This window comes from Entelurus aequoreus, linkage group LG08, assembly GCF_033978785.1.
Source record: "Entelurus aequoreus isolate RoL-2023_Sb linkage group LG08, RoL_Eaeq_v1.1, whole genome shotgun sequence".
Classification (NCBI taxonomy): domain Eukaryota; kingdom Metazoa; phylum Chordata; class Actinopteri; order Syngnathiformes; family Syngnathidae; genus Entelurus; species Entelurus aequoreus.
In genome coordinates, this window is record NC_084738.1 from 40523193 (window position 1) to 40546875 (window position 23683).

General features: G+C 40.8%; 1 protein-coding gene and 3 non-coding genes across 4 annotated transcripts in view; all 4 read right to left on the bottom strand.

Moving 5' to 3' along the window:
• Positions 1-23683, bottom strand: part of myo15b (myosin XVB) — a 178095-nt gene that overhangs the window by 72565 nt on the left and 81847 nt on the right. The window contains exons 9-22 of the mRNA XM_062057478.1: positions 20578-20641; positions 19578-19691; positions 19346-19507; positions 19163-19276; positions 19017-19075; positions 13046-13169; positions 12862-12957; positions 7259-7390; positions 5597-5722; positions 5434-5511; positions 3902-4050; positions 3018-3063; positions 2816-2940; positions 2147-2261 (exon numbers count right to left, since the gene is read on the bottom strand). Of these exons, the coding sequence (XP_061913462.1) occupies positions 2147-2261; positions 2816-2940; positions 3018-3063; positions 3902-4050; positions 5434-5511; positions 5597-5722; positions 7259-7390; positions 12862-12957; positions 13046-13169; positions 19017-19075; positions 19163-19276; positions 19346-19507; positions 19578-19691; positions 20578-20641 (1504 nt within the window). The remainder of the gene's footprint in view (positions 1-2146; positions 2262-2815; positions 2941-3017; positions 3064-3901; positions 4051-5433; positions 5512-5596; positions 5723-7258; positions 7391-12861; positions 12958-13045; positions 13170-19016; positions 19076-19162; positions 19277-19345; positions 19508-19577; positions 19692-20577; positions 20642-23683) is intronic.
• Positions 21317-21390, bottom strand: trnai-aau (transfer RNA isoleucine (anticodon AAU)). Its single transcript has one exon. It is a non-coding gene; the product is annotated as a tRNA-Ile (tRNA).
• trnai-gau (transfer RNA isoleucine (anticodon GAU)) lies at positions 21949-22022 on the bottom strand. The gene has a single exon. It is a non-coding gene; the product is annotated as a tRNA-Ile (tRNA).
• Positions 22277-22350, bottom strand: trnai-aau (transfer RNA isoleucine (anticodon AAU)). Its single transcript has one exon. It is a non-coding gene; the product is annotated as a tRNA-Ile (tRNA).

Below are 23683 nucleotides of genomic sequence, written 5' to 3' on the forward strand. Positions count from 1 at the left end.
TAATGAACAATCAAACTGAGCGTTTTTTCTCGGACTATTTGGTGGAAAGTTGCACAGTAAGTAAAGATGTATATATATATTTAGTGTTGATTTAGCAAGCTACATTTTCCAAGCAGCTTGCCCTTAACTGGAACAGAGTGGGCTGTAAACTTTAGAGGAAATCTTCAGAATAAAAGAGCGGCTCACTATAGCTCCTAGTTTCTTACAGAGAGAGGTTAAAGTCCAAGACTGGAGAATGACGGCGTGTAAGGGTGCTTGTGTATGTACACCTGACTAAGCAATATGAGAAGATAAGGAAGTCATAACAGAGGCTTAGGATGATATCATATGTTCACAATCACGGGAGATCTCACACAAAAAGATCGGTCTGGTCAATATTTAACGTTAGAGAATTAGATTACTCTTAGATTACCTAACATTTTAAATATTTCTTCGTCAGAAATAGCTTATTAGAGAGTCTGTATCTTTTAAAATGTTCTTTCAGCATGTCCTACGTTTCTTTTGGAGCCTGACAAGTAAGAATGACATGTCCTTATGTAACAGGGTCAGTTATGTCTTGTAAGTATAATGTGTTATATAATGTTTTATCATTGTTATAATTACACAAAATGTGTATGTTACCTGATGTGTGTTTGATGTTTTGTCAATATGTGTAACCTGTCTCACCGTGTCCCCCCTACTGCATTCATTGTTGTGACACCTGCCTCTTTAATCTTTATTGCTTGTATTCTGACACGTGACTACTTCCCAGAAGTGAAAACCAGTGGTGGTCAACCAGGCCAAGATGGCTTGGTTGACAGCAGCGTGTGATCTATCTTAGTACACAAGGGCCATATACAGTATATTCCTGCAAAAAGCAGATACGAGCAAAACAATCAAACTATGCAATGAAATAGATCTTTATACTTTATCAACAAAAGATTTGTCGAGTGTTACCAAGGGTCATACATTAGTAGCGTTCCCAGAAATATGGAACTATTGTGCTCCAGCCATCATTCAACAGATTCATTGGGTTCTCGTTGATTAATTATTTTAGTGTGATTAGTTTTTGATTTGGGCAGCACGGTAGGACAGTGGTTAGTGCATGTGCCTCACAATACGAAGGTCCTGAGTAGTCCTGGGTTCGATCCTGCGCTCAGGATCTTTCTGTGTGGACTTTGCATGTTCTCCCCATGACTGCGTGGGTTCCCTTGGGGTACTCCGGCTTCCTCCCACCTCCAAAAACATGCACCTGGGGATAGGTTGATTGGCAACACTAAATTGGCCCTAGTGTGTGAATGTTGTCTGTCTATCTGTGTTGGCCCTGTGATGAGGGGCGACTTGTCCAGGGTGTATCCCGCCTTACGCCCGAATGCAGCTGAGATAGGCTGCAAAACCCAAAGGGACAAGCGGTAGGAAATGGATGGATGGATAGTTCTTGATTTACATCTATTCTACTTCCAGAGACTCCAGCATCCACGTGTGTGGCATGGAGTAGTATGCGTTTTTATAGTAAATCCAGGCAGTTTACAGGTTGGTGGTCAACCAGTAGCTGGTGTTTTCTCATGTATGGATACATTATTAACCTACTCATTTTGGCCACAGTGATGCCTGATAGGATATTCCATGTGGTGAGGCTGAGGCAGGTTGTAGGCCAGTAGTTTAATGGTACCATTCCCTTTTGGGGGTCCTTCATGATTAGAGCTGTCAGACCTTAAGTAAGCCACTCTGAGTGGGTCCCCGATATAAGCAGCTAGTTTATTTGCGCTGCCAGGCGAACATGGAGTGCAGTGCAGTAAGCTCGTCGACGTGAATCATGCCGGATCGTGTCAGTGTCCTGTGGACTAGTTGTTGAAAGCAAGAGTATAATGACTGTGAAGTCAATATTAGTCACAAGTTTAAATCTATCTCAATTCCATCTACTAACTGTGCACCGGCTTCTACAAAACGACAATCAGGGAAGTGGGCTTGTTTTGAAAGGGGTGGAAACGGTGGGATATTTGCATATTTTCTAAACATTTAGCTTTAAATTTGGTGAGACATTTAGAAGCACGTCAGACAAGTACCAAACCTGTGCTTTTACTTATAAGCGACGAGCCATTTTTAGAGTCGGTACATAAGTAAATGGAATAAGTGGAGTGAATTGCAGTGAAGTGAGGTGTGGTACCTTTGTGAGTCCCAGCTGATATTGACCGTCATCTGCACCAATCAATTCCAAAAGACTCAGTACATACTCTCGGTCTGTCACATTACTGGAGCGCTGGGTGGCGAACACCCCATACCTGCCAAACACGAGCAAAATCTGTAGTGAAGTAACTTGCGATTATTCGTTGCACTTCAATACAAACACACAACAAAAAGGAGCTGTCAAAAGCCATATCACTAACTGAGAACGGTGTAAGAAATTTCAAACTTGTTGAACAAAGTTACCTTAAATCCACTCAATTTGTTCCATAGTTTAATTCTACCTACAGAAAGGTACGTTTTTTAATTGCTGTGCATGCACACAAATGTTTGAAATGAATTTTTTTTTGAGATTGTATTTCTCATAACAAATGGCCGTATGTTATTGGGTAGCAGGTTGTTTACTTAGTGTATGATTTTATCTGTAATAATTATTTACAAAATCTAATGGTGATTTTAAAAATTAAGGCTTTGTGGGCTCTGTGTGTTCTTAATAACCAACAAACTGTCATTTACTTACTAAAGTACAATCAGTGAAGGAATGGTACTTTTCTCGTTTTTTACCCATATCTCCACACAATAATTCCGATATGGGAACAGTAGAGAGTATGGAGTGACCACTGTGATAACGTCACAAGACTGTAGATTATACCTCTCAACAAAGTAGGAGTACAAGAGGCGTATAGGATAACCCCCTTTCCGACTGTGGATGGCCTCCAACATGCCAGTATGCTTAAGTTGGGCTGACACATAGTCCACATCAAACATTGCCGGAAGCTGATCAAGGAAGGAACAATGCATCCAGGTTAGCAAATGTTCAGACAATATTATCAATCTTAAAATCCAACTGTTACCTTAATACAGTTTGGCTTGAGACAATGGATGAACATTGTTCTGCAACTATAAAGAAAAAAAAAAACATTATCAAGAAATGATGTAGTAATGACTGCAGTAATTGTTATTAGACTGGACAAGTAGTCTAAGTTATTGCCCGTCAATGTTTTTGTAAGAGGAAATCAAATTATTCAGCTATCACTACGCATACTATTTATACAAATGATATGGAAGTTCATTCTTGAACGCATGCAATTAATCACAAAATATATTGTTGTATAATCATGTATAAATGCATTATCTGGAGCCCCCAGATTATACTTTCGGTAAATCAAACTTGATATTTTAATTTGATGCATGTTTTGTACTTAGACAAATTAATGGGAAAGACATTGTTAAATAATGTATTCTCTTAATGCAAAATAAGTTACACATTTTTAAAACATAAACTTGTGGACCTCCCAGGACCAACTACGCCAGGGATCGAACCCAGTATTTCTGCTTGACAAAACCAGCACTAATGTGTGCGCCACAGAGAACAAAAGTAGCATTTTAGGAAAATTGCCATAATAGTGTTATCAGTGACACAGCAGCATGAGGCTAGAAATCTGTTTGCTGTAACATGTAAAATAAAGTGCCTTGTCATTCATTTATTTGACATTTTACATGCACATCATCATACAAAACACGGTCACCAAGGTTCGCGGGGCCCATACACACAGTGCATGGACTGTGTATAGGAAGGGGTCTGATGACATTGGTAACTCAAGTTATACTACATGCAGTCAAGCAACCTAGCAAAAACTCATACTGGACCTGTTTAGGGTCTCAACCCTTAGATTGCCCAAAGCCTGTGAAGGAGACTTCACAGCAAAGGTGATGACTGCGATTTGAAGGATGGTACCTTTCCAAGCGCTTGGTAAGCTCAGTCAGGGAGTGTAGAAAATGTGATGCAGCAGTCGAGGGTTGCTGGCGAAGACCCTTTCTTCTGCATTCCAACTCTCTTTGTTGATCGTACCTGGTCTTCACCTTTCCAAACAGCTCTGACACCAGCTGACAAGGAGCAACGTATCAAGGATGGAAAAAAAAATTGTCAATAGTATTAATTATAATAGTCTACTGGGTTGAATTATTATTGGTATATTATCAGAAAATCAGTATTATGGTAATACATTAATTCAAGACTTTTGAATATGTTCATCTACAAACTTTCAGAGGGTTTCTAATTTAAAATGAATAACTAAATAGTCCCAGTGGGGAAATGTGCTAAAGGCAGGTCTTGGTTCTTCTAATTGTACATATTGACAATTTGGGCACAATTTTAAAGTTTTTACAAAGAGGATCCCACGCATATTCGCAATTTAGAATAAGTGTCGTCACAAATGCACAGATTTTAGGTCAAATGCTTTTTTTAAAGGATATTCAGATATTCAGGTCTTCTACCCATATTACACTGCACATTTACAGCTACAATATGCAACTTCTCACCTTAAAGTGATTTCATGAGTAGATTTTTGTACTAATAATAAACATTTTGCTAGTCCTCGGTTGATTGCCATACGCATTGATTAGTAAGTAAGTAAGTAATTTATTTATAAACCACTTTTCACAGATAAAATCACAAAGCGCTGTACAAAACATAGGTGAAGTAAAACAACAATTCAGTTTAAAACAACCGGGGCAACATCATAAAAAGGATACAAAGTGGATTAAAAATAATAGTTAAAAGGTGCATTAACTAAAAGCTTTCTAAAAAGAGAAGTTTTCAAATGTTTTTTAAAACTTGCAACACAGTCAAGATCACGGAGGGACTGGTGAAAATTGTTCCAGAGTCTGGGAGCTACAGCCTGGAATGCCAGGTCTCCCCGGGTTTTAAAACACGTTTTTGGGAACTTTAGAAGACCCTGGCCTGAAGACCGGAGTCTGCGCCCTGAGGAGTAGGGGGCATAGCAAGTCGGTGATGTACTGAGGGGCCCCACCATGCAACGCACGGAATGTCAGGACTAAAATCTTAAACTCATTGCGGAATTTAACTGGAAGTCAATGAAGACATTAACAGTAAAATGTGTAGAAGATAGCAGTGTACTTTGTGGTGGTCAAGTGCTTAGTATGTCAGACGGAAGACCCTCGGTTGGAGATTCATGCATTAGGTGAGATTTTTTTTCTTTTAATGATTTTTTAAATACTATTAAATACGATGTCATGGGTTTTACACATGTACAAACACAAAATAATTCCCTGCCCATTGCTTTGCCAACCACTCCAGCACCGCGCCGTATGCGCCATATATAGTGCATACCCACTTTTTGCACCACTGTCCACATGTCCCTGATTTACACTGTTATAAAGCTGTACAGGTACACTGGCTACATTGTATCTAAGTGTAATTTTGTCAGTTGGTTGTCAATAAACATGTACATAATCCAGTTGATTCACCTTTAACCGACTACTGGCGAAAAGTTCCACCACTTCCGTCTTGAATTGGTCGTGGTTTTTATTAAGAAAATTGTGGACCTGAGAAAAAAATATTTTTTTTTATTATTTTAGAAAACTAAAATAAACACATGATTTATTTTGGAACTAATTGACTGAGCTGTACCTGATATGTGACAGTTGCAGCATAGTGAAATATGGTAAATGTTGGCTCAGGCTTTTTGGGCTTGGCATAGTAAGGACTGTTTCCATGGTGGTAGTGGCACTTTTGGAGAAAGGTGTGATCAGTTGCCTATCAAGGAAAAACAGGATTCAGGTTACACAAAATCTATTAAAACTTGCACATTTGAAAAGCAAATGCTTCCAAGAACTTCTAGTATACATGCTAGTATATACTATTACTTCAGCAAATGCATGATAGAACTACACAGGCTACAAGTAGGCCGTTTGACTATACATTAGAATAATATTTGCCTCACCCATGTGATTATGCATGTGTACTGGATAGATGTGACAACAAATTAACCAATAATTATGTATAACTATAAGGGCTGTACCAAAACACTAGTGACACAAGTTGTCACATACTACAGGTTGAGCTGGACAGATAACACAGTACTAAGAATGCCAGCAGGTTCCGGTCTTGCAAATGTCATGGGGTTGTAGCAATATGGATTTAGAGAATATGGTTGCCTCACCACTATCGTAAACTTGAACAAGAGTGACATTGCCAAATTAACATCTGTGACACCAAACAAACTATGTTGTGTCACATGGACTGTCTCGCTAGTTTGACATGAGATTAGAGAAGAAATGATCCAAAGCAGTGATTCTCAACTGGTTTAGCTGTCACCTACCAAGTGGTGACCCAAGCTAAGGAAGTTTTTTTTGTTTTTCTTTGTCAGTTATCTTATATTCAGTGAAAAAAAAAACGATCTCCCGAAAAGTGCAGTTTGAATTTGAGCTTGGGCTTTTGTTAAATGGTGTGCGAGCACAAAACTAATTGAATGAATATTTCAGGAACAATACATTTTTACCCACATATTCAAAATGTTTCTTACAAAAAATATGCGGAAAAGTTTTTAGTACATGGTATATCAAGTAGTTGAATCAGAGCAACTGGAGGTGAAACATCTTCAAGAAAATTAAGCAAGTTGCTCAAAAGGACATAATATATAAATGCAGCTTATATTCTATCTGGCTTAGTAGGCAACACAACATCTAATTCAATAACAGATTGGTAACATAATTAAACATCAGCCTTTAACCACAAACTGAATAACAAGAAAAGTGCATTTCAAATAGACTCAAGTATGCATAACTTGTCTTCCAATCACATTATGAGAGGGCAAAAACGTAAAAATATGAATTTGGAGCAGTCAATAAGAGACCTGTCGGTGTTGTCTACGCCTGACGAAAGAGTTTCAAAGTCTGGAGTTAAAGTAGACAAAGCAATAGATCCTCATGCATAGTTATTGAGAAAGAAAAAAAAGTATGCGTAAAAAGGGTCTGTGATGTAACAGGTGTGTGAGCCTTACAGGTACCCATAGACAAGCTGTAATATGGCTGTTGCAATACGGACTATGCTAGGTAGTTGAATGACAAGGCTGTATGCTGCAGTGTGTTAATTAAAGACTTCTAAAAAGACATTCAGTTGTCACGCCTAATGAACATTACATAGACGGCACCCCAATGCAAAAAAATACCCTTCAAAATAAAAGTGCAAGCTTAATTTTTCAGCTTTTTTTCCAGGCAAAGACCCACCCACAATGGATGGGTTTGGATCCACCAGTTGAAAATCACTGGTTTAGGTGGTGTAATAATTTACTTGGGGGAGGCAGGTCTGGTCATCAAGTATGCGGAAGATGCCGTATGGTCTTGAGGAGATTAACTCCAGGCAGGGGTTAAAGTCCTTTAACAACACTGGGCACCACTGGATCTGTTCTGTAGTGTACTCCTCCTGAAGGAGTCACAGAGAATGAAGGATCACTCATACAATATTCATCAATAGTAGTGTGGTGAAAATGAAGGTAATTGATCTGTAAATGTAAGGAGGGACAGTGGGCCAAATCTTGTGACTGTTATTGTTCACTTGTCAGATGTACAAAGAGCCACTTTTGGCTCTTATATGCAGGAATGAAAACTAACTGCTAAGAAATAAAAAATAAATTATATATTTATATATATATATATATATATATATATATATATATATATATATATATATATATATATATATATATATATATATATATATATATATATATATATATATATATATATATATATATATATATATATGTCTTAATTAGATTATCCCCAAAAATAGTGCTTGATACTGTGGTAGAGCGTAATATGTATGTGTGGGGAAAAAAAATCACAAGACTATTTCATTTCTACAGGCCTGTTTCATTAAGGGGTTTCCTCAATCATCAGGAGATTTTTAAGATTAAAATCCCATGATGATTGAGGAAACCCCTCATGAAACAGGCCTGTAAAATAGTCTTGTGATTTTTTTCCCACACATACATACATATATATATATATATATATATATATATATATATATATATATATATATATATATATATATATATATATATATATATATATATATACATATATATATATATATATATATATATATATATATATATATATATATATATATATATATATATATATATATATATATATATATATATATATATATATATATATATATATATATATATATATATATATATTATATAATATATTATATATATTTAAGGCTATATTTGATTTGGACTTCAATTCTATTGAGTTTGTTTAAGAAAAATATTGATTAACGTATTATCTTTAATTCATTTATTTGTCCTTCCACCCATCCATCCGTCCATCTTCTTCCGCTCAGGTCGCGGGGGAAGCAGCCTAAGCAGGGAAGCCAAGACTTCCCTATCCCCAGCAACTTCGTCCAGCTTTTCCCGGTGGATCCCGAGGCGTTCCCAGGCCAGACATAGTCTTCCCAATGTGTCCTGGGTCTTCCCCGTGGCCTCCTACCGGTCGGACGTGACCTAAACACCTCCCTAGGGAGGTGTTCGGGTGGCATCCTGACCAGACGCCTGAACCACCTCATCTGGCTCCTCTTGTTGTGGAGGAGCAGCGGCTTTACTTTGAGCTCCCCCCGGATGGCAGAGCTTCTCACCCTATCGCTAAGGGAAAGCCCTGCCACCCGATGGAGGAAACTCATTTTGACCGCTTGTACCCGGGATCTTGTCCTTTCGGTCATAACCCAAAGCTCATGACCATAGGTGAGGATTGGAACGTAGATCGACCGGTAAATTGAGAGCGTTGCCTTCCGTCTCAGCTTCTTCTACACCACAACGGATTGATACAGCGTCCGCATTACTGAATGCGCCGCACTGATCCGCCTGTCGATCTCACGATCCACTCTTTTCTCAGTCCTGAACAAGACTTTGAGGTACTTGAACTCCTCCACTTGGGGAAGGGTCTCCTCCCCAACTCGGAGATTGCACTCCACCCTTTTCCGGGCGAGATCCATGGACCCGGACTTGGAGGTGCTGATTCTCATCCAAGTCGCTTCACACTCGGCTGCGAACCGATCCAGTGAGAGCTGAAGATCCTGGCCAGATGAAGCCATCAGGACCACATCATCTGCAAAAAGCAGAGACCTAATCCTGCACCCACCAAACCGGATCCCCTCAACGCCCTGACTGCGCCTAGAAATTCTGTCCATAGAAGTTATGAACAGAATAGGTGACAAAGGGCAGCCTTGGCGGAGTCCAACCCTCACTGGAAACGTGTCCGACTTACTGCCGGCAATGCGGACCAAACTCTAAAACTGACCGTACAGGGAGCGGACCGCCACAATCAGACTGTCCGATACCCAATACTCTAAGCACTCCCCACAGGACTTCCCGAGGAAACGGTCGAATGCCTTCTCCAAGTCCACAAAGCACATTTAGACTGGTTGGGCAAACTCCCATGCACCCTCAAGGACTCTGCAGAGAGTATAGAGCTGGTCCACAGTTCCACGACCAGGACGGAAACCACACTGTTCCTCCTGAATCCGAGGTTCGACTATCCGGCGTAGCCTCCTCTCCAGTACACCTGAATAGACCTTACCGGTGATCCCACGATAGTTGGAACACACCCTCTGGTTCCCCTTCTTAAAGAGAGGAACCACCACCCCAGTCTGCCAATCCAGGGGTAACGCCCCCGATGTCCACGCGAAGTTGCAGAGTCTTGTCAACCAAGACAGCCCCACAGCATCCAGAGCCTTAAGGAACTCCGGGCTGATCTCATCCACCCACCGGGGCCTTGCCACCGCGGAGCTTTTTAACTACCTCAGCAACCTCAGCCCCAGAAATAGGAGAACCCACCAAAGATTCCCCAGGCACTGCTTCCTCATAGGAAGACGTGTTGGTGGGATTGAGGAGGTCTTTGAAGTATTCCCTCGACCGATCCACAAAATCCGCAATCGAGGTCAGCAGAACACCATCCTCACCATACACGGTGTTGACAGTGCACTGCTTCCCCTTCCTGAGACGGCGGATGGTGGTCCAGAATCGCTTTGAAGCCGTCCGGAAGTCGTTTTCCATGGCTTCCCCCGAACTCCTCCCATGTCTGAGTTTTTGCCTCTGCGACCGCTGAAGCCGCACACCGCTTGGCCTGTCGGTACCTGTCCGCTGCCTCTGGAGTCCTACTAGCCAAAAGATCCCGATAGGACTCTTTCTTCAGCTTGACGCCATCCCTTACTGCTGGACACCAGCGGGTTATAGGATTACCGCCACGACAGCCACCAACTACCTTGCGGCCACAGCTCCAATCAGGCCGCATCGACAATAGAGCTGCGGAACATGTTCCACTCGGACTCAATGTCCAGCACCTCCCTCGTGACATGTTCAAAGTTTTTCTAGAGGTGGGAATTGAAACTCTCTCTGACAGGAGACTCTGCTAGACGTTCCCAGTAGACCCTCACAATGCGTTTGGCCCTGCCAGGTCTGTCCGGCATCCTCCCCCACCATCACAACCAACTCACCACCAGGTGGTGATCGGTAGAAAGCTCCGCCCCTCTCTTCACCCGAGTGTCCAAAACATGAGGCCGCAAATCCGATGACACAACTACAAAGTCGATCATAAAACTGCGGCCTAGAGTGTCCTGGTGCCAAGTGCACATATGGACACCCATATGTTTGAACATGGTGTTTGTTATGGACAATCTGTGACGAGCACAAAAGTCCAATAACAAAATACCACTCGGGTTCAGATCCGGGCGGCCATTCTTCCCAATCACGCCTCTCCAGGTTTCACTGTCGTTGCTAACATGAGCGTTGAAGTCCCCCAGTAGGACAAGGGAATCACCCGGGGGAGCACTTTCCAGTACTCCCTCGAGTGTATCCAAAAAGGGTGGGTACTCTGAACTGCTGTTTGGTGCGTAAGCACAAACAACAGTCAGGACCCGTCCCCCCACCCGAAGGAGGAAGGAAGCTACCCTCTCCTCCACTGGGTTGAACTCCAACATGCAGGCTTTGAGCCGGGGGGCAACAAAAATTGCTACCCCAGCCCGTCGCCTCTTATTTCGTGCAACGCCAGTGTGGAAGAGAGTCCAGCGACTCTCGAGAGAACTGGTTCCAGAGCCCTTACTGTGCGTCAAAGTGAGTCCGACTATATCCAGCCGGAACTTTTCCACCTCGCGCACTAGCTCAGACTCCTCCCCCCCAGCGAGGTGACATTCCACATCCCAAGAGCTAGCTTATGTAGTCGAGGATTGGATCGCCAAGTGCTCTGCCTTCGACTGCCGCCCAGCTCACATCGCACCCGACCAATATGGCCCCTCCCATGAGTGGTGAGCCCATTGGAGCCCATTGGGCCTGTCCCCATGGGGCCCTGCCGGCCCGGCCACCTGGCGCTCGCCATCGTGCCCCAACTCCGGGCCTGGCTCCAGAGGGGGGCCCCGGTGACCTGTGTCCGGGCGAGGGAAATCTGAGTCTCGGTTTTTGTATTTCCATAGAAGTCTTCGAGCTGCTCTTTGTCTGATCCCTCACCTAGGACTTGTTTGACTTGGGAGACCCTACCAGGGGGCATAGAAGCCCCCGGGCAACATAGCTCCTAGAATCATTGGGACACGCAAACTCCTCTACCACGATAAGGTGGCAGCTCAGAGAGGAGGTTATTTTTTTCATTATTTGTCTTTTGTTATTTCATTAAACCCTTATTTTTGGTGAAATATACATTTTATTGGTATTAATTTCTGTGTTAATCCGTCTGACTGAAGCCTTTATCTTTCGAAAGCTTGATCAGTTCCATTATTTGATAGACTGTTCGGCATTTTGTATGTGCAGATAGATGTATGTCCGAATTATGAAGATCTTTGTGATGAGCACATGTTTTTACATGTCATTTGACAAAGGTTAGTCTTCTTAAATTGTAAGTACTTTGGTGTATATTAGGGATGAGGGGGCATGCATGCTAAAAATTTAATAAAGTGTAAGATTACAAATTTAATATTAATATTTGAATGGGCCCTAGAAGGTTAGGCCTAAAGGTCCTTCGTCATAGTTTAAATCGGAACTGTACTTGTACCGATTAGAACTATGGCCTAGGACAACCATGATACTAATTAGGTATGCAAAGGTATATGTGTTCTGTTCGCCCTTCATGAGACAATGTTTTTTATTTTCCGCTTCTTTTTTTTTGTTCCCTTACCGTATCGAGATATGTACCGAACTATGAGGAGACTTTACCGTTGAATCCCAAATCTGCTCCTAATAGTTTAATTTAATTCTATGGCATTTATTTTAACTGATACTCTTAAAATCATTTGTTATATTTATTTGCAACCCAAAATAACAACTGAAATAAGCAAAATAAATATACCGTAGTGCGTAATGAGTTGAAAAGTTCAAATAATATAGCTGAAAATAGGTGTCACTACTTATTAAGAAAGTCCAAATATCAAAAATAAAGTACATGTAGCAAACACATGTTATTCAAAATGGGGGTTGGATATTTTTGAGTGCAATAGTGTATATTTGCAGGTCCGGTCAGAAGTTTACATACACTTATTTATAAGTGTACTCAACTTAGCTAAAACCAACATTATAATGTAGTTTAAGTTAGGTTCATTTATTAGATAAAATATGTAAATGATAGATACAATAAATTATGAATTAAATAATAAATAAATATATAACATAAGTAAATAAGTGTGTAAAATAGAATTGTAACATTAGTAAGAAAGCCAAACAAATCATGTTCAATTCAAGAAAATTTGAAAATTAACACATTCAAATTATTTTGTAACAAAGGCTATCAGCTCCTCTAGACAGCTTGACAATATATAATAATTTCCTTAAGACATACACACCGTACACATTTTGGACGGATCATGCATCAACACTTAAATTGTGTTCTTTTCTTACTCACCTGCTCTTGAGTGATCACAGTGTGGCTGAAAAAATGCTGCAGCTGTTCATTGGCAAAGTTGATACACAACTGTTCAAAACTGTTGATTCCAAGGTCCTGCAAAATAAATGACGTGTTAACAAATCATATTTTTACATGACATTTTGATTCATACATCTCAAAGCGCACTACAGTACATATTTACTTCAAATCCGTAGATGTCTACTATGCCCACGGTGTTGTCCATTTCTGTGGGATTCAGCCAGTTATTGATCTGGTCTAACAACCAGTCAAATAGCACTGAGTACAAGGCTTTGGCAATGGAATCTCTGTAAGAGAGGAAAAACATATTGTAGCGTCCCGGAAGAGTTGGTGCTGCAAGGGGTTCTGGGTATTTGTTCTGTTGTGTTTATGTTTGGGGCGGCATGGCGTAGTGGGTAGAGCGGCAGTGCCAGAAACCTGAGGGTCGCAGGTTCGCTCCCCGCCTCTTACCATCCAAATCGCTACCTTTGTGTCCTTGGGCAGGACACCACCCTTCCCCCTGGTGACGCTCACACTGGTGAATGAATGATAGGTGGTGGTCGGAGGGGCCATAGGCACAAACTGGCAGCCACGCTTCCGTCAGTCTACGCCAGGGCAGCTGTGGCTACGAAAGTAGCTTACCACCATCAGGTGTGAATGAATGATGGGTTCTCACTTCTCTGTGAAGCGCTATGTACAAACCCCGTTTCCATATGAGTTGGGAAATTGTGTTAGATGTAAATATAAACAAAATACAATGATTTGCAAATCCTTTTCAACCCATATTCATTTGAATGCACTACAAAGACAAGATATTTGATGTTCAAACTCATAAACTTTATTTTTTTTTTGCAAACAATAGTTAACTTAGAATTTCATGGCTGCAACACGTGCCAAAGTAATTGGGAAAGGGCATGTTCACCACTGTGTTACATGGCCTTTCCTTTTAACAACACTCAGTAAACGTTTGGGAACTGAGGAGACACATTTTTGAAGCTTCTCAGGTGGAATTCTTTCCCATTCTTGCTTGATGTACAGCTTAAGTTGTTCAACATTCCAGGGGTCTCCGTTGTGGTATTTTAGGCTTTATAATGCGCCACACATTTTTAATGGGAGACAGGTCTGGCCTACAGGCAGGCCAGTCTAGTACCCGTACTCTTTTACTATGAAGCCGCGTTGATGTAACACGTGGCTTGGCATTGTCTTGCTGAAATAAGCAGGGGCGTCGATGGTAACGTTGCTTGGATGGCAACATATGTTGCTCCAAAACCTGTATGTACCTTTCAGCATTAATGGCGCCTTCACAGATGTGTAAGTTACCCATGTCTTGGGCACTAATACACCCCCATACCATCACAGATGCTGGCTTTTCAACTTTGCGCCTATAACAATCCGGATGGTTCTTTTCCTCTTTGGTCCGGAGGACACGACGTCCACAGTTTCCAAAAACAATTTGAAATGTGGACTCGTCAGACCACAGAACACTTTTCCACTTTGTATCAGTCCATCTTAGATGAGCTCAGGCCCAGCGAAGCCGACGGCGTTTCTGGGTGTTGTTGATAAACGGTTTTCGCCTTGCAAAGGAGAGTTTTAACTTGCACTTACAGATGTAGCGACCAACTGTAGTTACTGACAGTGGGTTTCTGAAGTGTTCCTGAGCCCATGTGGTGATATCCTTTACACACTGATGTCGCTTGTTGATGCAGTAAAGCCTGAGGGATCAAAGGTCACGGGCTTAGCTGCTTACGTGCAGTGATTTCTCCAGATTCTCTGAACCCTTTGATTATATTACGGACCGTAGATGGTGAAATCCCTAAATTCCTTGCAATAGCTGGTTGAGAAAGGTTTTTCTTAAACTGCTCAACAATTTGCTCACGCATTTGTTGACAAAGTGGTGACCCTCGCCCCATCCTTGTTTGTGAATGACTGAGCATTTCATGGAATCTACTTTTATACCCAATCATGGCACCCACCTGCTCCCAATTTGCCTGTTCACATGTGGGATATACCAAATAAATGTTTGATGAGCATTCCTCAACTTTATCAGTATTTATTGCCACCTTTCCTAACTTCTTTGTCACGTGTTGCTGGCATCAAATTCTAAAGTTAATGATTACTTGCAAAAAAAAAAAAGTTTATCAGTTTGAACATCAAATATGTTGTCTTTGTAGCATATTAAGCTGAATATGGGTTGAAAATGATTTGCAAATCATTATATTCCGTTTATATTTACATATAACACAATTTCCCAACTCATATGGAAACGGGGTTTTTAAATCTAATCCATTATTATTATTATGTTGTGTTGCGGTGCGGATGTTCTCCTGAAATGTGTTTGTCATTGTTGTTTGGTGTGGTTTCACAGTGTGGCGCATGTTTGTGACAGTGTTAAAGTTGTTTATACGACTACCCTTAGTGTGACATGTATGGCTGGTGACCAAGTATGCGTGGCATTCACTTGAGTGTGTGTATGTAAAATTAACGTGATCATTAAACTTGTTTTTGATCATACGAAGTGTCAGCATTTCTTGACATCTTTAAGTAAAGACCATTGTTAACCCATCCAACGCTACAATATTTTTGACCTGCATGGTGATTCACAGATTTGATGAGTGTACTGTGAGTGGCGTAGACTCCAGGCTGAATGTCTGTAGTCATCAGAGCTTCCATAGTCGCGTGCACTGGCGCTTTGTCGTTTCCTGAAATGTCCATCAAACCCCACAATCCTTGCACATTGTTTGCATATGCTAGCCCCTGGGATCAAACTACCAAGGATGCTGAATGTCTCCTATCTTGGGGAGTTGCGAGGAAAAAGTGATAAACAAGACAATGGTGGCCATGTTGGGGGTCAGTGTTTTGGTCAGCAGGGCCCTAAAATTGCAAGCTGACTGACATTGTGTAAGAGAGACAGGACACATCTGCTTCCTAATCGATATAATGGCATACAGGGGTTTGCAGTAGACAATAGGTTGATGACATCACATAGAAGTATACAACTGGTTGGTGGGTGAACTACAGTGCTGTTCTGATATTTGCTAAGCAGTGAATAAAGTTATCTTTGTTCAATAAGCTTGTATCAGTGGGTTGTTCTACATTTTTACAACACCACCTTCTTCCAGCCCAGAAGGAGGAAGGCCCAATTCACATCACATTCTACATTGACGACGAGGTAGTGGAACTTCGCTGCCTGCTTGCTTTACAAAGCCGTGAAAGAGAGGGTAGTATGCATGGCCAATAAATGTCTTGAGATGCACAGAGGATGGCTGTTTCTCTGTAGAGTACAAAGTGTTACAGCCTGTTATCAACTGCGCACATCAACTCTGAATTTGTCTCCGTGTTGAGTTATGGAGAACATTTCATTCATATATTGGCCTTGTTTTTGAATTGGTGCCACATTTAATGTGGGTTGATGTAAAAAAATACATGCCAAACAGTGTAGTGAGCAGAGTCTGTGCGGCTGTAAAATTTTATAGAGTATATTTGGCCTTTAAGACAGAACTGACCAGCTCTGTGGTCTTGTGGTTAGAGTGGCCGCCCTGAGACTGGGAGGTTGTGAGTTCAAACCGAGTCATACCAAAGACTACAAAAAAATGGGACCCATGGCCTCCCTGCTTGGCACTCAGCATCAAGGGTTGGAATTGGGGGTTAAATCACCAAATGATTCCCGAGCATGGCCCCCGCTGCTGCTCACTGCTCCCCTCACTTCCCAGGGGGTGAACATGGGGATTGGTCAAATGCAAAGGACACATTTCACCACACCTAGTGTGTGTGTGACTATCGCTGGGACTTTAACTTTAACTTAATTGAGTGCTTTAATCACAGTTAACAATCTTCATTATTTATTACAAATGATTGCAAACGTGTTTCTTGAGTAATAAACATGCAGTATGTAAAACACAAACGGCCTGATTTACTAAAGGTGTGCGTGTACTAAAACGCCTGCAAATGTGATAGCATACGCTAAGCTGATCTACTAAACATGTGCAAAGAGGATTGTGTCTGTTAAGTGAGCAGAATAATGCGTGCTATCCATTTTGAGTCTCTGTCTTCATCAATATGCAAAATATATGCTGATCATCAAAACGCCCACAATACTGGGAGGAGAAAATGGATATATCATTATTTAGCACGCACTTTGTGATTTATCAACACTCATCACCGTTTTGTGAGCACTATTTTGCGTTTTATTTAGCACGGGTGAGAAGGACGTGCAAACTGACAGTTCCACACACGGCTGCAGGATCAATGCTCGCGCTGCACAGACAGACGATGGACAGACGAGAATCCTCCGTCCTACATGTCTTTGTCAATGTTTTGGACAATCAGAAATAAAAAAATATTAGACATTTGTTCTATTCAGCAACATTATTTTATAACTATATAGCTGCGAGAGTATTTAAGGAAATTAGAGAGGGCAGGGGGACACCATTGACCAGCGGTAGCCGTCACATGTCCTTATATTGAGTGGTGTGTGCATGTGCATGCATGTTACATATGTATGTTGTGTAATGAGGAGGCTTCAGTGGAATTAAGGAAAAGAGGGGTTGCTAGCATTGGATCCTGGTTTATTCAGACAGACAAATTGATTCGATACGACTGGTACTAGCAATTAGGTAGGATATGAACATTTAATAAATCTCAGATTGAACATTGGCCTTGTATTGTAAAACAATAATAACAATAACAATAATGCATGAAGTTTTAAAGGCCTACTGAAAGCCACTACTACCGACCACGCAGTCTGATAGTTTATATATCAATGATGAAATCTTAACATTGCAACACATGCCAATACGGCTGGGTTAACTTATAAAGTGACATTTAAAACTTCCCGGGAAATATCCGGCTGAAACATCGCGGTATGATGACGTATGCGCGTGACGAAGTCCGAGTAACGGAAGTTATGGTACCCCGTAGAATCCTATACAAAAAGCTCTGTTTTCATTTCATAATTCCACAGTATTCTGGACATCTTTTGGAATTTTTTTAATGAACAATGAAGGCTGCAAAGAAGACAGTTGTAGGTGGGATCAGTGTATTAGCAGCGGACTACAGCAACACAACCAGGAGGACTTTGTTGGAGCGCTAGCCGCGCTAGCCGCGCTAGCCGCGCTAGCCGCCGACCTCACCTTGACTTCCTACGTCTCCGGGCCGCCAAACGCATCGGGTGAAGTCCTTCGTCCTTCTGCCGATCGCTGGAACGCAGGTGAGCACGGGTGTTGATGAGCAAATGAGGGCTGGCTGGCGTAGGTGGAGAGCTAATGTTTTTAGCATAGCTCTGTGCAGTCCGGTTGCTAAGTTAGCTTCAATAGCGTCGTTAGCACAGCATTGTTAACCTTCGCCAGCCTGGAAAGCATTAACCGTGTATTTACATGTCCACGGTTTAATAGTATTGTTGATTTTCTATCTATCCTTCCAGTCAGGGGTTTATTTCTTTTGTTTCTATATGCAGTTAAAGCAAGATGCTATCACGTTAGCTCGTAGCTAAAGCATTTCGCCGATGTATTGTCGTGGAGATAAAAGGCACTGAATGTCCATTTCGCGTTCTCGACTGTCATTTTTAAGAGGATATAGTATCCGAGGTGGTTTAAAATACAAATCTGTGATCTACAATAGAAAAAGGAGAGTGTGGAATCCAATGAGCCAGCTTGTACCTAAGTTACGGTCAGAGCGAAAAAAGATACGTCCATCGCTGCCTCTCAAGTCATTCACTGTAACGTTCCTCATCTACGAATCTTTCATCCTCGCTCAAATTAATGGGGTAATCATCACTTTCTCGGTCCGAATCTCTCTCGCTCCATTGTAAACAACGGGGAATTGTGAGGAATCCTAGCTCCTGTGACGTCACGCTACTTCCGGTACAGGCAAGGCTTTTTTTTTATCAGCGAGCAAAAGTTGCGAACTTTATCGTCGATTTTCTCTACTAAATCCTTTCAGCAAAAATATGGCAATATCGCGAAATGATCAAGTATGACACATAGAATGGATCTGCTATTCCCGTTTAAATTAAAAAAAATAATTTCAGTAGGCCTTTAATCAACTGGTGTTGTCCAAAGTATTTGTCCCTTTTACCAGACTCAGTGGTCGTGAAAACATGCATGCATAGGTGTAGAAGAAAAAATGGACTGGTGTTACATCTTCTACCTGAGTCTTACCTCGATTCGATGGCACTCTCCACAGACAGGGGACAGTAGATCCTGTCATAGGTTGTCTTCTGTGGACAAGACAACGGGTCGGTCAGGGCAGAACCAACAGAGACATTTGATGATTTAAAAATACTTAGAAAGGTTGAGTGACTCACTGTGATTTTGTGTGTTATGGTGTTCTGTAGTGCCTCATAAGATATCTTAAGCATAGAGCTGATCCTTCGAGCCTCAGACTCACTATAGATGAGAGCCACCTCAAACGACTCACTCTGAAAGAACAAAAATGTATGTTTGAAACTGACTCTGAAATGTTCCTTTCACTTTTCTGAAGGACATACCTCATGTGAACTGAAGCAGATGTTGCCCAGCTGCAAAATAGAGGAAAGAATGGCCCAAATGGTGAAGATCTGGTCAGTACTAAGACCAATTTTGTCAAAGCACTGAACTAATAACTGGAAATCTTTTCTGTCCAACTTTCCTGTCAACTCACAGGCGCCACCCTATAGAAGGTACACATAGGGTTAAAAAAAATGAATGGAACACAACTGGAGAAAAAGGCTTTTGGTATACTTGGTTCAGGTAGTAATACGTCTCGGCTCCCTGAAGGTAGAAGTCCCGTTTGTTCCAGTCATTCATACCTGCCAAAAGCTCATAGAACACATGGTAGTTCCTCTCCCCATTGGCCTGTACAAAAAATCAAATTGAAATTTAGAATTTGATGACGTCATATTAGTGCAATACCTTTCCCCCCCCCCCCCCTCCCCCCCCCCTTCAACGAGACATGTAGATACAGTATACCACTTGCAAAGTCAAAAAGATACAATCTTGGAGTTCAATAGCTAATAGGAAAAGTAGTATTTTCACATTCTCCCAAGTGTCGCTACACATGATTTGTTTGTCTTAGTTTTGCCTATCCTAATATAACACTTTTCCAATGGCTGCATGTTGGGGCCCTGTGCTGGAAATCAAACCCACGCCATCTGCATGAAAAGTGGCAGCAAATAAAACCACTAGGGCCCACCATCATCTTACAAAGGGTCATTTTAATTACCGGTATTTATTCTGAAGCTGAGAGAAAAACAGTCATCAGAAGCATAACAAATGACAAAAAATACACAAATCTGAAATGTAAACAAGGTGATTTTGCATGTTTAATCTAAATTGGCACAATCATCAATGGATCTGTGTTCTAATCTGAGACCTCCCTTCACATACTGTATCTGTGTATAGTGGGTATGTTGTCTATGTGCTTGCATAAAATTACTGTAGTTCCTTCCTACATAAACCCTTTTGACAAAATATGAAATATCAAGGATTGTTTTATTTATTGTAATCTGGATGATAAACGTGTTGCCTTAATTTTTCAATGAAGTGTAGGCGAGTGCAGAGAGTAGAAAATGTTTTATAATGAGTGAGTGCAAAAACATGCACTCACATAACCTTTGACTCTAAAATAAAGAAAATGTGTTTTTTGTTTTGACAAAACTACTTTACTAAAAAATGTTTTTAAACCCTCCATGAAATACAATTTCATCAAGCACTCAGAGTACATTTTATTCAATGTGCTCACCTGGAAAACAACCCTGGATTTCTCAAGGAGATATTTGGACAAGGAGGTCCCAACAACAACACCACTGCCAAGGAAACAAATAGTTTTAAAATCCACTTTTTTTTCCTCACTTTTACTATATTACAATGTAGTAGATTAGCGGGGTTATGTTATGAGACCACCTGCAAAAGGAAAGTATTTGAGATTCCCAATAAAAAATTTTTATAAAAAAGACACTAACAAAGCCTGAAATATGCTGCTGCAAGGAGGCGCCACCTCCCCCTGGTAATCCTCCTACTAGCTTGACATTGATGTTCTCTTCCAATATTGAATCAACATTTGCAATGAAGGAGACAGTTGTGATTGTAAGATTAGACTCAGCTCCAAGACCGTTTCAGTCTCTCTTCCGTTGCCATTGACTTGCAACAAAGATTGCTACAAGCTAAATGCATAGAAAAACAATGAAGGTTTAAACAAAAAAAATTTTTTCCTTTCTTTTTTTTTTTTTAAACTTCCTAAATTTCCTTCCATTTTCAACTCAAATTAATTTGGTGTTTAGATTCGAACAAGACATTAAGTTCCTAGGAAAAAAAACATATGTTTTGGTCTACTCAAACTAAGATCCAAAGTGCTTTGTCAGTTTTTGTCAGTTTGTCAAGTACAAGTCACACTAAAAATAAATTCTTACAGTGTTTTATATGAAGAAAGTAGCATTGAGTCAATGTTGATCTATAGTTAAACCTATCGAAAGAGAAACCAGTGGCCCGTACGGGGGTTGAACCCATGACCTTGGCGTTATTAGCACCACGCTCTGACCAACTGAGCTAACCGGCAAAATGCTTTTTCAATTTCCTTACATTTTCAACTCAAATTATTTTGGTAATTTTGAACAGGACATTGAGTTCCTAGGAAGAAAAAAATCTGTTTTGGTCTACTCAAACCAAGATCTAAAGGGCTTTTGAAGTTTATGTCCTTTTGTCAAATATAAGTGACACTAAAAATCCATCCAGCATTGAGTCAATGTTGTTCATTTATAGTTAAAGCTCTTTAAAGGGAAACCAGTGGCCTGTATGGGGGTTGAACCCATGACCTTGGCGTTATTAGCACCACACTCTGACGAACTGAGCTAACCGACCACATACATTTTACATTTCCTTACATTTTCAACTCAAATTATTTTAGTATTTAGATTTGAACAAAACATTGAGTTCCTAGGAAAAAAAAATCTGTTTTGGTCTACTCAAACTAAGATCTAAAGGGCTTTTGCAGTTTTTGTCCGTTTGTCAAGTATGAATGACACTAAAAATACGTTCCTACAGTGTTTTATAGACAGAAAGCAGCATTGAGTCAATGTTGTTAATCTATAGTTAAACCTCTTTAAAGGGAAACCAGTGGCCTGTATGGGGGTTGAACCCACGACCTTGGCGTTATCAGCACCACGCTCTGACCAACTGAGCTGACCGGCCACATACTCCTTAAATTTCCTTACATTTTCAACTCAAATTATTTTAGTATTTCGATTTGAACAGGACATTGAGTTCTTAGGTAAAATACATTCTGTTTTGGTCCACTCAAACTAAGATCTAAAGGGCTTTTGCAGCTTTTGACAGTTTGTCAAGTAGGAGTAACACTAAAAATCCATTCCTAGAGTGTTTTATATGAAGAAAGTAGCATTGAGTCAATGTTGATCTATCATCAAACCTATCTAAAGAGAAACCAGTGGCCCGTACGGGGGTTGAACCCATGACCTTGGTGGTATTAGCGCCACACTCTGACCAACTGAGCTAACTGGCCACAAACTTTCTAAATTTCCTTAAATTTTCAACTCAAATTATTTTAGTATTTCGATTTGAACAGGACATTGAGTTCTTAGGTAAAATATGCTCAGTTTTGGTCTACTCAAACTAAGATCTAAAGGGCTTTTGCAGTTTGTCAAGTACAAGTCACACTAAAAATCCATTCCTGCAGTGTTTTATATGAAGAAAGTAGCATTGAGTCAATGTTGATCCATAGTTAAACCTATCTAAAGAGAAACCGATGGCCCGTACGGGGATCGAACCTATGACCTTGGCGTTATTAGCACCACGCGCTGACCAACTGAGCTAACCGGCCACAAACTTTCTAAGTTTACTTACATTTTCAACTCAAATTATTTTGGTATTTAGATTTGAAAAAAACATTGAGTTCCTAGGGGGAAAAAAAATCTGTTTTGGTCTACTCAAACTAAGATTGTTAGAAAGGTTCCCAAACTCTGTGCTACCTTAAGAGACTGTTATGAGCCGTCCACCTTAAGGGCGCAAGGCATTGTGGCGCGCTCATTCGTTCTACCCACAACAGAGCACAGAGCGGTGAATGCACGTCATTTACATTTGCCGCCTGTATATATATAATACTTATAATATTGTACAGCACTGCGGTGCCGGGTGCGTCACTGATGAACGTAAGTATTATATAGTTAAGAATTCTAATGTACACGTTTAATTGCCTGTTTGACTTCTCTGCATTTGTTTGTTTCCGACGCTAGTTGAAAGTAATCCATTACTTACATAGGAGTTGTTTGGCGCGCAGTGTGCCTTGTTTACAGCGTCTAGACAATGTATTTAATGTAACAGTTCTTTATCTCTTTAAAGAGAGCATTTGCGGACATTTGTGCCTTTGTACATGTAGGCAAGCACCTTATTCTGCACGGCAGGTTACAAGCACCACGTTTATGTGCCTTCTGTAGCGTGCAGTGACACCTTGTGGTCTAGTTAAGACATTTAAGTTCAGTTAAATGTTGGGATGATGTTATTTGAGTGTTTGGTTTGATGCTATCCTGCAGTGTGTATGGCAGGGCTTACTGTTTACTGGTGAAGCTAACGTTTACTAAATGCCAATTATTACCGGTAAATGCTTTATTGTGTATCCATGATATATTATTGCATTAAGGTGGTATGTACTATTACTACGTAGGCTATGGTATTCTATACTCATTGTTTATGATGTTCTTATCTGTTTACTACAGAACCACCAATACTAGCCAGTGTTGTACCATTCAACTAATCCATGCCTGTCAACCTGCCTACAAAACAAGTAAACTGCCCTATGCCAAACGAACTGTCCTGTCCATTGTGTCCTGACCGACGCC